The sequence below is a fragment of the Nematostella vectensis genome, chromosome 8 (assembly GCF_932526225.1).
Source record: "Nematostella vectensis chromosome 8, jaNemVect1.1, whole genome shotgun sequence".
NCBI classification, from domain to species: Eukaryota; Metazoa; Cnidaria; class Anthozoa; order Actiniaria; family Edwardsiidae; genus Nematostella; species Nematostella vectensis.
The window spans coordinates 15,217,699-15,231,828 of NC_064041.1; the positions used below are offsets into that span (position 1 = coordinate 15,217,699).

Consider the following 14,130-nt stretch of genomic DNA (forward strand, 5'->3'; position numbering starts at 1 on the left):
AACCACACACAATACGCTGACACGAGAAAGAAACCACACACATGGGTTGCATGTTACCACACAGTATGATGTTGCCATGGGTTGCATGTTACCACACACAGTATGCTGTTGCCATGAGTTGCATGTTACCACACAGTATGCTGTTGCCATGGGTTGCATGTTACCACACACAGTATGCTGTTGCCATGAGTTGCATGTTACCACACACAATATGCTGTTGCCATGGGTTGCATGTTACCACACACAGTATGCTGTTGCCATGAGTTGCATGTTACCACACAGTATGCTGTTGCCATAGGTTGCATGTTACCTCACACAGTATGCTGTTGCCATGGGTTGCATGTTACCACACACAATATGCTGTTGCCATGGGTTGCATTTTACCACACATGCTGTTGCCATGGGTTGCATGTTACCACACACAATATGCTGTTGGCATGGGTTGCATGTTACCACACAGTATGCTGTTGCCATGGGTTGCATGTTACCTCACACAGTATGCTGTTGCCATGGGTTGCATGTTACCACACACAATATGCTGTTGCCATGGGTTGCATTTTACCACACATGCTGTTGCCATGGGTTGCATGTTACCACACACAATATGCTGTTGGCATGGGTTGCATGTTACCACACACAGTATGCTGTTGCCATGGGTTGCATGTTACCACACACAATATGCTGTTGCCATGGGTTGCATGTTACCACACACAGTATGCTGTTGCCATGTGTTGCATGTTACCTCACACAGTATGCTGTTGCTATGGGTTGCATGTTACCACACACAATATGCTGTTGCCATGGGTTGCATGTTACCACACACAATATGCTGTTGCCATGGGTTGCATTTTACCACACATTATGCTTTTGCCATGGGTTGCATGTTACCACACACAGTATGCTGTTGCCATGGGTTGCATGTTACCACACACAATATGCTGTTGCCATGGGTTGCATGTTACCACACACAGTATGCTGTTGCCATGGGTTGCATGTTACCACACACAATATGCTGTTGCCATGGATTGCATGTTACCACACAGTATGCTGTTGCCATGGGTTGCATGTTACCACACACAATATGCTGTTGCCATGGGTTGCATGTTACCACACACAATATGCTGTTGCCATGGGTTGCATTTTACCACACATTATGCTTTTGCCATGGGTTGCATGTTACCACACACAGTATGCTGTTGCCATGGGTTGCATGTTACCACACACAATATGCTGTTGCCATGGGTTGCATGTTACCACACACAGTATGATGTTGTTATGGGTTGCATGTTACCACACACAGTATGCTGTTGCCATGGATTGCATGTTACCTCACACAGTATGCTGTTGCTATGGGTTGCATGTTACCACACACAATATGCTGTTGCCATGGGTTGCATGTTACCACACACAATATGCTGTTGCCATGGGTTGCATTTTACCACACATTATGCTTTTGCCATGGGTTGCATGTTACCACACACAGTATGCTGTTGCCATGGGTTGCATGTTACCACACACAGTATGCTGTTGCCATGAGTTGCATGTTACCACACAGTATGCTGTTGCCATGGGTTGCATGTTACCACACACAGTATGCTGTTGCCATGAGTTGCATGTTACCACACACAATATGATGTTGACATGGGTTGCATGTTACCACACACAGTATGCTGTTGCCATGGGTTGCATGTTACCACACACAATATGCTGTTGCCATGGGTTGCATGTTACCACACACAATATGCTGTTGCCATGGGTTGCATGTTACCACACACAATATGCTGTTGCCATGGGTTGCATGTTACCACACACAATATGCTGTTGGCACTGGTTGCATGTTACCACACAGTATGCTGTTGCCATGGGTTGCATGTTACCACACACAATATGCTGTTGCCATGGGTTGCATGTTACCACACAATATGCTGTTGGCATGGGTTGCATGTTACCACACACAGTATGCTGTTGCCATGGGTTGCATGTTACCACACACAATATGCTGTTGCCATGGGTTGCATGTTACCACACACAGTATGCTGTTGCCATGTGTTGCATGTTACCTCACACAGTATGCTGTTGCTATGGGTTGCATGTTACCACACACAATATGCTGTTGCCATGGGTTGCATGTTACCACACACAATATGCTGTTGCCATGGGTTGCATTTTACCACACATTATGCTTTTGCCATGGGTTGCATGTTACCACACACAGTATGCTGTTGCCATGGGTTGCACGTTACCACACACAATATGCTGTTGCCATGGGTTGCATGTTACCACACACAGTATGCTGTTGCCATGGGTTGCATGTTACCACACACAATATGCTGTTGCCATGGATTGCATGTTACCACACAGTATGCTGTTGCCATGGGTTGCATGTTACCACACACAATATGCTGTTGCCATGGGTTGCATGTTACCACACACAATATGCTGTTGCCATGGGTTGCATTTTACCACACATTATGCTTTTGCCATGGGTTGCATGTTACCACACACAGTATGCTGTTGCCATGGGTTGCATGTTACCACACACAATATGCTGTTGCCATGGGTTGCATGTTACCACACACAGTATGATGTTGTTATGGGTTGCATGTTACCACACACAGTATGCTGTTGCCATGGATTGCATGTTACCTCACACAGTATGCTGTTGCTATGGGTTGCATGTTACCACACACAATATGCTGTTGCCATGGGTTGCATGTTACCACACACAATATGCTGTTGCCATGGGTTGCATTTTACCACACATTATGCTTTTGCCATGGGTTGCATGTTACCACACACAGTATGCTGTTGCCATGGGTTGCATGTTACCACACACAGTATGCTGTTGCCATGAGTTGCATGTTACCACACAGTATGCTGTTGGCACGGGTTGCATGTTACCACACAGTATGATGTTGCCATGGGTTGCATGTTACCACACAGTATGCTGTTGCCATGGGTTGCATGTTACCACACAGTATGCTGTTGCCATGGGTTGCATGATACCACACACAGTATGATGTTGACATGGGTTGCATGTTACCACACACAGTATGCTGTTGCCATGGGTTGCATGTTACCACACACAATATGCTGTTGCCATGGGTTGCATGTTACCACACACAATATGCTGTTGCCATGGGTTGCATGTTACCACACACAATATGCTGTTGCCATGGGTTGCATGTTACCACACACAATATGCTGTTGGCACTGGTTGCATGTTACCACACAGTATGCTGTTGCCATGGGTTGCATGTTACCACACACAATATGCTGTTGCCATGGGTTGCATGTTACCACACAATATGCTGTTGGCACGGGTTGCATGTTACCACACAGTATGATGTTGACATGGGTTGCATGTTACCACACACAATATGCTGTTGCCATGGGTTGCATGTTACCACACACAGTATGCTGTTGCCATGGGTTGCCTGTAAGAGGTGTTGTGTGACACTTTTGTTCGGCTGTGAAAGATGTTTTGTGACTCCATTTTGTTTACCTGTGACAGGTGTTGTGTGACACCATTTTGTTCGCTGTGAAAGGTGTTTTGTGACTCCATTTTGTTTGCCTGTGAGAGGTATTGTGTGACATCATTTTGTTAACCTGTGAGAGGTATTGTGTGACACCATTTTGTTAACCTGTGAGAGGTATTGTGTGACACCATTTTGTTAACCTGTGAGAGGTATTGTGTGACACCATTTTATTAACCTGTGAGAGGTATTGTGTGACACCATTTTTTTTGTCTGTGAGAGATATTGGTCACAACATTTTGTTTGTCTGTGAGAGATGTTGAGTGACACCATTTAATTAGCCTGTGAGAGGTATTGTAACTGTGTGACGCACCATCATATTAGCATTGCAGACATGATGTTTGACAAGACCTCCACCAAGGATGATTATACCAGTATTCTTTGAAAACACAGCATGATTGTTTACAAGTCGGACATCTGAAATATATTAAAGCAAATTATAAGGTTCAAATTATTCTGTAGAAAGGAAAGTGGTGGGGGCACAAATGCATAAAACAAATTGATGAATGTTAGTTCTGACACATTTTAATCAGTGCTGTCGCAGGCATTAAAATACAGGGGGGGGGAATACAATTTTCTTATATCTTTTTAAATATTGGAGAAACACATGCCCCCAGTGCCCCCACCCCCTGCTACGGCCCTGCAAAACCCCCCTCCCCTGCCCAAATCCTTCGACGGGCCATCATTACATCAGTATAATTAATCTGGTAATAACAGTATTGTATCAATTGTGATCATCATTATTAGAAGCCAATAGGAGGTTAGGGATATTGGCAAGCCTTCACAATTAACAGGACACAAATTTAACGGAGCAACCAATTTATCCCCACTGCAAGCTAGGCTGCAATACCAAATTTGTCCAACCTGCCAAGCAGCCTAACCTAATAACAGTCTCTCCTGCTATCCCTTATTGGCCTGTGGATTCAGCGTCAGCTTCATGGCTATTACAAACCTTCAGCAATGTCAAGCTTTAGTCCAGGATTCCTGTACGAGTGAAAGTAGATGGCGTCCCCAATAGCACCATCTGTAATAGCTGGGCTGAACACAGGGATGTTGTTCTGGATATTTTATAAACAAATTAGTCTAGATAGTGTCAAAAACATCAAACACAACAATTTGCAATTGTTTTTTAAACAGCAAAGAATTTACTTCTTCTAAAAAATGAGGTTGCACTCAAATAATCCTTTGTCTAAGATAATGCTCTAGCTTGCAGGGGTAGATCTAGCTAGGGGTGGGCCAAACTGGCCCAGTCCCCCCTCTTTTTCAGGATATTTTTGGCTTAACACATTGACCCCTCAACCGGCCTGTACCGGCTTTTGGAAGTACCCACAACCCAAAAAATTTATAAATGCAAAATAAACACAATAAGATGAAGATACTCAGGCATCAGTCTAAGGGATAAATGGTCTTGAAGATACGCATCCAACCAAGGTGTTGGCAACTACTCTTAAGCCAAATAATAGCGCAGGTTCTTTGACAAATTTCAAAGCGAACAAGGAAAGAAAAGCAGAATTACCCCTCTCAATAAAACACTCAAAATACCACACAAGGGAGAGAGATCGGCAAACACAGCTCAAGACACAAATAGATACCTTTATTCTGATCCTCCAGGTTCATTTCCATGGCCTCAAAACACAATATCCACCCCTTGAAGGCTTGTAAAACCATGAAGATGCCTTTACGGATTGCAAAGCATTCTGGGAGATCCAGGGGAAAATTCACGAGGGGAGGGCCAGACAACACTCCTCTCCCCAAAGTCAGATGGTTTTTTATAAGTCTTTTCACTCTGAAGCCAAACAAATCAATTCCAGGTCATACAGACCCAGAATAGCAGTGTAAACTATTTTGGAATCAATTTGGTTTCAGAAAAGACAGCATTTAGGAGAGCTGTGATTCATTAGAAAATTATTTTCTCATCCAGGCAAAGCCAAACAAGAAAAAATCATTATGAATCCACCTTTGCTTGCAAATATCCATAAGCAAAGCACTCAATTATGCCCCAAAAGACTTCATGATGTCCTGAGACACTCTCCTAATATGCTCATAGCTGTATTTTTGATAAAAAATACAAGCAACCATCAACTTGTGCTGGCTTCAGCACAACGACGAGGGATTAAAAGTGGGGACCGCAAAGCACTGTTGGGAAGCTTGGATACCGCTGACTAGGTGCAGCTGTGTTTGACTTTGACGGGCTGTATAAAACTCAGAATAGGTATCTGTTTTCAGTCTGTTTTTTTTTGTAAATTCAGCTTGAAACTAGCCAGGAGTCAATGGGTTAAAAATATCAAGAAATATAAGGAAATCCATGGAAGAATAATGAATCAGCCCCCTTTTCTTGAAATCCTTGCTTCGGCCTCCCTTTTTTGGAACTTCTGGATCTGCCTCTGGATTTACCTACAGGGAGGGGTCCGTAACCTTACCTTGTAAGCCCAGTAGTACACTGACTCTGGGTGGTTGATCTCCTTGCCAAGTCGTGCTATGAACTTTGATGGTGTCCAATTAATTCCCTAAAGAGACAAAACATGTAACAGAACAATATACTAACAGGTGTGAACCCCCTAGATATGCGCCTGATAATCACCTCATTTTGTTGTTCCTCAAGCATCTTATCCAACACTGGTTGAATGAAGTCCTCAAGTTTGCAGTAGTTGTCATTAGGAACCAGCAGATTGCCAATCCGATTGATTCCTTTTTTCCTTAGAAATTCCCCTGAGATGCTAAAGTCTCCAAGGTATGATGGGGCCAAGCACTTCATGAAATCTTCCTCTATACCTCCCCCTGTTGTGACGAGAACATCAACCTGCAATGACAATGTAAATTATCCAACAGTTTGAATATAACTGGATAATTATAGGTCTTACATAGAGGAAAAATGCATTCTGTTTTTATAAATATCCAAAACTTAAACTAGTTAAAAATATATAAAATAATTGCACATGGGTTGAAAGAAAAATTCAGTGTCATCTTCTTTCTTCTTCTGATTCTGGATATGGCCCCCAGTATTGTTACCCTAATACTCTTACCATATTGTTTTGGACCAAATAACGTATTACTTCACGGACACCACAGGATATCATGTTTGATGTATAAGCCAGGAAAATTGTACAGTTGTTCTTCGGTCTTCCGGTAGGCAATATGTCAAGTTCAGGATTTTCTGTGTTAGGGACATATGGTTCTTTCTTCTTGGCTATCTGTAGTACATGAATGGCACAAAGGAAAAGTCAGCACAGAATTTCTATCATTAATTGGGGTAACAACAGGGTGGTGAAGAGTATTTTCGTGATTCCTGATTGGCCCTAAATTAAATTTGTGATTCGCGAAAAGCCTAAACATAAATTTGTGAATCCTGATCGAGTACTCTATCGTGAAATGTGACCGTAGACGCCGAAAATAATTGAAAAAAGAAATTAATGTAACAAGAGCGACAGCAAAACAGTGCCCAACTAGACAGCTGTAGGGCAATCACTGCGCTTCGATTGTAACAGCGTCTCTATTCATACTTTTATACGTAGAAATTAACATTGATGTTATTGTGTGTTAGTTCAACTGAGGAGTGAATCAACTGCAGCGTTGATCTATGTATATTAAATCATATATTCATGAGCAAAGCAAAAGTTAAAACCATGATTCATGAAAGCTTCTTTTTTAAATTCGTGATTCGTGAAAGCCTAAAAAATGACTTCGTGATTCGTGATGGGTACCCCCTGTTCACCACCCTGTAACAAAAATGTGAAAAGGCTTGAAGAAATTCCCTGGATAACTCAAACCCTCACTTTAAAGAATGTCCATCGACCACTCCTTTGTTATTGTTTATGGTTGAAAATACAGCTATTTATTTGCAAGGAAACTTTCAAAATAATAATCTACGAACGAAGTCTGATACGTTATTGACAATATTTCATTAAAAATATCTTGGAGGTACTCGCTTGAATTCGCTGGTGAAAATAAATTCTTTGAGTCACTCGTAGTTGAGCAGGAGCATAAAGTGGCGGTGTGATTGGCCTTCTTTAACATAGCCACACTGTAGTAGTCATCTAGCAAGTCATCAGTATTTCCATAAAGCCATGTCACAAGCAAACATTTTGGTTGCAACTTAATTGCAAGTCACACGTACACCATATATCACTGTGAAGTATTCGCTGCTACTGAAATTTGTTGCAGAAAGTAAAAGTGAGTTATTTTTCTATGCAACTTTGAAGAGAGAAAAAAAGAGACAAAGAGGGTGTTACATGTAACAAAACGTGCAACGACTTGCTATCAATACATGCCCGTGGCCAGGGGGGTTCAGAAGAACCGACAACTCTACTACAGGGTAGGGCAAGCTACCTTAGAGAAAATGGTCTGCTAAATGAGTAAACAAACCCCCCCTCCCCTGCTCACAATCCTGGATACAGGCGTGGCGTGCATTATCAATTATGCATAGATAACTTTTGCACAGTTTTATAATAATAAAAAAGAACATCACTCGCACCCGGTGTTCTCATAGTTTTTTTCTCAGGCACAATGGCTCTGTAACACTGTATAGCGAAACCATAGGCATCGTGTCAATTGCGCAAGCTCGAACTCGCCCGATTGCCCGCGAAACAAAGACATAAAAAAATGCAATGCAACTACGGAGGTGGCCTTGATACAAAAGCATGGTGTGAAACCAGTACACAGATCGCTCGGCGCGTTGAATGCATGCTGACAAAGTTTGTTGTTTACCATTTTGTTGATCTCGTCCACAGCTTTTCCAAAATGCATCGCTTGAAAGCCTGTGTTCTTGTAACTTTGTAGAAGCGCGTGGTAGTCAGTGCCTTGGTTGAAATCATACCCTTTCACTGTCTCCGAACCATCTGGCATAGGTTCACTCTTTAGCAAAACAGAATCAACTGCAATTTGTGGCGGTTCGGAGGAATTGGAAGCCATGACGAGCTAAGCGGTGGTTTGTGTGCTGTATGCTGTGAACGATTAACACCTAACTAAACCCACTGTACTAGTTTGTCTGCTAAGCAGCCGCCCTTAGTATCACGCACGCCTTCCCCTTGTGCGTGACGCTTCAGTAATACCACACCACAGGTAGCACTATACTCAGGATAATGTCATGGACTTGGGTTGCCTGTGTAGTTCTGATTCAAAATGGCGGCCTACAGGAGATTACCTGCCCGTAGAAATTTCCTCCTTGCTACAAAATGGTTGGCTTGCGGCTGTCAAAAAAGATTCACTGCAACAGGTAAATGCAATTAGAAGAGGACTTAATTTAGTAGGAAGAGGTGCAAGTCTCAACAAACCTTTGTGCCAATGTTTTTAAGGAAAAAAAATATTGAACATATGCGCTCGTCAATTGAAACCCCCCACCCCCATGGTCCCGGGGAAGAGTGGGACATTAGACTTTGACGCTGTACAAAACAGAGAAAAGCCCCCACTACCTCGGGACAAAACTGCAGTCAAATGTCCCTACCCCTAGGGATGCAAACTATAGGCAACTATCCGACAAAGACATCAAGAAGTCATCTGAAAAAGCCTTTATCTTTCAAAGCCAGTACACTTCAGCGAATTTCTACTAAAAACTTAACTATGAAGATAACAGTTACCAAAAAAATGGAAAAATAAATTATTTTCATCTGGCATTAGTTATAATTCATATTTGTTTTTGCACATTTCACCATGCAGCTTGCCACACTCTGATACATGGAATTGCTTGCTACAGGAGAAAAACAGTCTCAAACCAGAAACTGACACAACTTTTGCAAAGTACATTTTGTGATGTCATTCATTTGTCACCTAGCCCCCATGTGGGGGATGGAGTCAGAAACTGTCAATTCCCCCTCCCCCTATGGACAGATTCTTGTCCCCCTCCCCCCTATGGACAGATTCTTGTTCAAAAGTGCTCTTGACCCCCATGGTAACCCCCATGTTAACCCCCATGGTAACCCCCATGTTGACCCCCATGTTAACCCCCATGTTAACCCCCATGTTAACCCCCATGTTAACCCCCATGTTGACCCCCATGTTAACCCCCATGTTAACCCCCATGTTGACCCCCATGTTAACCCCCATGTTAACCCCCATGTTAACCCCCATGTTAACCCCCATGTTGACCCCCATGTTCACCCCCATGTTAACCCCCATGTTAACCCCCATGTTAACCCCCATATGAAGAAACTGTTGTCGTTTTAGGGGTCTTGTACCGATGAATTTTAGCTTCTTTTCAGAGGCTTTCTCCATTGACAAAAGATGGTCACAATTACTTTTTTTTCTCTTCTGAATACAATTCACAAAGTTTGCGAAGCACCTGCGGTACTGCAGCCCTAGAAATGACAAGAATCATGCAGGTTTTCCAAATAAGGAATATATTAGTTCCCTTATATGGAAGGGACCGCGTCTGGGAAAATCACCAATTTTTGGCTAAATTTTCTTGAAATGACACTTCCCCGGGACCATGGGGATGGGGGTTTTAAATGACTAGTGCATTAAAGTATACTTAAGTCATATGATTTCAGCCTCTTCAGGGCGTGCTAGTTTTGATGCCGCCGAGGACTCAATGGCAGGGTTTCAAGATGAGCAGGCAGAGGAGAGGTACAGAAAGTTTGAAGAGGGATTCAAATTGTATGATACTCACATCCCCACAACTATCGCACAGAAAGCCTTGCTATCAGTTGGGTCAGCGTTTATGGCACTTTACAACCCTTACAGATCAGGTATGTATCAGGCAGGAAGCAGGATTTGCTGAGGGGGGGACATGGTACACAGTCATAGATATCACATTGAAAAGATAAGAAAGGGCTATTCTATCTTATTTTGAGATCTTGGCTTCCAGTGTTTAGAATTTCAAGGACGTGGGGGGACCGAGGGAACCTTCCCCCCCCTCTTTCTCCCTGTTAATGGTTTTGTCATTTTCAACAGGAAGCCTGATTATAAAGCTTTCTTTGTTTCTTGCTTTATTGAGACGCCTGCCAAGGAGGCTACGTTGCGCCAAGTATTGCTAGAGTATGCAAACTGACCCAAAACAGCTGTTCCTTTTATGTCTACTAAATCCACTTGACATCAAAGACTTGATAAGATTGTAGACTGAAAACTCTTGGCTTTGACTCTAGGATTTACTAAACGATTGATTATTGTTTAGTTTTGGAGTGTTATGCTCAACTTTATTACACAGGTTAAAAAAAATGTGACAACAAATCCTATTTCAGATATGGTTGCTACCCTTGGAGAGACAACAGGTTTTGTAGCACGGCAGTTGATGCTGTACAGAATGAAGCAAGATCCTGTTGGTCGAGAAATCCTAAGGTAGAGAACAAAACATAAGAAAGGTTATGCCAATTACATAGTTGGACAGATCTTTTTGTTAGAGAGAGGGTTTAAACTTATAGCAATGAGGTTGTGATAAAAGTATTTTGCTATATTTCACTTTTTGCTCCCATATATGCAAACTTATTTCCTCAAAGGCTGTTTTATTGAACTACACAACAATAAGAGTGCTCTGGGGTATGTAATCTGGGGGTATGTACTCTGGGGTATGTACTCTGGGAGTATGTGCTCTGGGGGTACGTTCTCTGGGGTTATGTACTCGGGGGTATGTACTCTGGGGGTATGTGCTCTGGGGGTATGTACTCTGGGCGTATGTACTCTGGTGGTAGTACTCTGGGGGTATGTACTCTGGGGGTATGTACTCTGGGGGTATGTACTCTGGGGGTATGTACTCCAGCCTGTCATGTTTTTTTATTTCTCATAGGGTTTGAGTTAACAGGGTTGCCATGGTATATTATTATTTCTAGATTACAGCCAAGGGTGAAAAGCTGGACTGTTGATCTCAATGAGATGAGAAGCCTACAAGAGGGGACTTTTGGCAGAGAATATGCAAGATTTATGGATGACAATGTGAACAATTAACCTTTAGTATATTTTCAGCACATGCCACACTGTAATACTCCATGGGTCACACTGTACCTCTCCATGGGTCACACTGTAATACTCCATGGGTCACACTGTAACACTCCATGGGTCACACTGTAATACTTCATTGGTCACACTGTAACACTCCATGGGTCACACTGTAATACTCCATGGGTCACACTGTAACACTCTATGGGTCACACTGTAACACTCCATGGGTCACACTGTAATACTCCATGGACCACACTGCAACACTCCATGGGTCACATTGTAATACTCCATGGACCACACTGCAACACTCCATGGGTCACACTGTAATACTCCATGGGTCACACTGTAATACTCCATGGGTCACACTGTAATACTCCATGGGTCACACTGTAATACTCCATGGGTCACACTGTAATACTCCATGGGTCACACTGTAATACTCCATGGATCACACTGTAATACCTAATGGGTCACACTGTAATACTCCATGGGTCACACTGTAACACTCCATGGGTCACACTGTAACACTCCATGGGTCACACTGTAATACTCCATGGGCCACACTGCAACACTCCATGGGTCACACTGTAATACTCCATGGGTCACACTGTAATACTCCATGGGTCACACTGTAATACTCCATGGGTCACACTGTAATACTCCATGGGTCACACTGTAATACTCCATGGGTCACACTGTAATACTCCATGGGTCACACTGTAATACTCCATGGGTCAAACTGTAATACTCCATGGGTCACACTGTAATACTCCATGGGTCACACTGTAATACTCCATGGGTCACACTGTAATACTCCATGGGTCACACTGTAATACTCCATGGGTCACACTGTAATACTCCATGGGTCACACTGTAATACTCCATGGGTCACACTGTAATACTCCATGGGTCACACTGTAATACTCCATGGGTCACACTGTAATACTCCATGGGTCACACTGTAATACTCCATGGGCCACACTGTAATACTCCATGGGTCACACTGTAATACTCCATGGGTCACACTGTAATACTACATGGGAATGGATTTACTCTTCTAATTTTTTTATGTACAGGGTCTTGACCAAGATTCCCGTGATGATGTGAGTAATCTATTCTATTAGATTAATAACAGACTGTGTAAGTGAGTATTTAACTGCATTTAAAGCAAGTACCTAGTAATTTTACCACATTACACCAGTTGACTATCGTCCCTGCTGCATAAGAACATGATGTTTGTTGTATCAGGTGAAGTTTGTGGATGATATAGAGCTTGCGTATGTCATGCAAAGATACAGGGATATCCACGACTTCACACACACACTAACTGGTCTGCCGACGGTCAGGTGAGTCATAATGATTGTTGTTGGGTGTCATGGTCGGTGTGATGATGATTGGTGTTGGGTGTCATGGTCTGTTGGTTGGTGATTGGTGTTGGGCGTCATGATCAGTTGAGTGATGTTGATGCTGGGTGTCATGGTCAGGTCAGTGACGATTGGTGTTGGGTGTCATGGTCAGGGGAGTGTGTTTTCTGTGATATCAAACAACCCTTGTGTTGAGAGTAGCTACCTATTCCAAGTATGGACTGCTCTATAAGAAAGCAGTTTCCCTTTGTCCTGCTAAGGCATGTATGACAACTGTGTTTCAGTGTTGCTGGGGAGATTGCCGTCAAGTGGTTTGAGATGGTACAGACTGGGCTACCAATGTGTACCCTCGGGTCTATATTTGGGCCACTCAACCCAGAGGTCACACCCAAGTGAGTTACCCTTTGTATTTGTATTAATTTTTTCATTCACTTCTTGTAAGTGCAACCAGTAAACCAATGAACAGAGGAAATATGTATAAATGGTATGTTTTGACCCATCACAAGATAGTCTAGGAACTATCTAGTAACTGTCATGTCCCAACAAGTCTCATTGTATGAAGTGATTTATCAGGGGGTATTTTATGTTCACTGTTTTACAGGTTGTGCTGTAAGTTGATTCTAATAGCACTGTTTTCAAGAGTTATTTTGTCTTTAAACCTCCCATACTTTTATCATTTTTCTTGAGAGATTTTCATATTGAATATTCACATGGGAAATAAGAAATTATTATCTTTCATAGGCATAGAGAGCAGCTTAGAAGCTATTACATCCCCTGGGCACTGAGCAATGGCATGAAGGCCAAATTCATCATGAATGTTTTCTACGAGAGACATTTTGAAGAGCCAATTGATTCATTAAGGAAAAAGATGAACCTCACACCTGCTAGACGACTTGATGGATGGTAATGAAATCTCAGATTCAGTGGAACTGCAAACCTCGCATCACCACCATTTTCAATTTCATGCAAACGCTCATCAAAAATTTTAAACTGCCTTCTGGCTTCCATCATTTAAACTAATGGAATTAAATTTTGCTGCTCTTTGATTGGTCAGCTCTTTGCAGAAAGGTGGCGTGTTTGGAAGCCATTTAAGTGCTGGCCAATGAAAACGCTCAATGATATTAAATGATGGAAGTTATAGGTGATTTAGCAGGTTGGAAATCGTTGAGCAGAGCTTGCGGAATGTTGAAAAAAAAAGCAGTATGCTTAGGTAATGTACAGACTTAAAAGTGAATTATAGATTCACTGAAAGTACTTCTATCAAGGAAAAGAAATATTATCATGAAATACTGTTGTGATAAACTATATATTAAACAACATGTAATACACATGTGAATTTGTAAAATAAAGTAGATAAAGTAAAC

At 42.4% G+C, this 14,130-nt stretch overlaps 2 protein-coding genes across 2 annotated transcripts in view; one reads left to right on the forward strand and one right to left on the reverse strand.

Annotated features, from left to right (window-relative positions):
* LOC5506016 (deoxyhypusine synthase) overlaps positions 1–8,543 on the reverse strand; it is a 9,996-nt gene extending 1,453 nt beyond the window's left edge. The window contains exons 1-6 of the mRNA XM_001626693.3: positions 8,241–8,543; positions 6,560–6,727; positions 6,118–6,336; positions 5,957–6,043; positions 4,489–4,594; positions 3,850–3,953 (exon numbers count right to left, since the gene is read on the reverse strand). Of these exons, the coding sequence (XP_001626743.1) occupies positions 3,850–3,953; positions 4,489–4,594; positions 5,957–6,043; positions 6,118–6,336; positions 6,560–6,727; positions 8,241–8,444 (888 nt within the window). The 5' untranslated portion in view covers positions 8,445–8,543. The remainder of the gene's footprint in view (positions 1–3,849; positions 3,954–4,488; positions 4,595–5,956; positions 6,044–6,117; positions 6,337–6,559; positions 6,728–8,240) is intronic.
* Positions 8,544–8,613: 70 nt separating this feature from the next.
* LOC5506011 (ubiquinone biosynthesis protein COQ4 homolog, mitochondrial) lies at positions 8,614–14,129 on the forward strand. Its single transcript, XM_001626714.3, has 8 exons — positions 8,614–8,748; positions 10,019–10,216; positions 10,709–10,805; positions 11,294–11,396; positions 12,479–12,505; positions 12,651–12,748; positions 13,051–13,158; positions 13,508–14,129. The coding sequence occupies exons 1-8, from the start codon at positions 8,655–8,657 to the stop codon at positions 13,671–13,673; spliced, it is 891 nt and encodes a 296-aa protein (XP_001626764.2). The 5' UTR covers positions 8,614–8,654; the 3' UTR covers positions 13,674–14,129.
* Position 14,130: the final 1 nt, after the last annotated feature.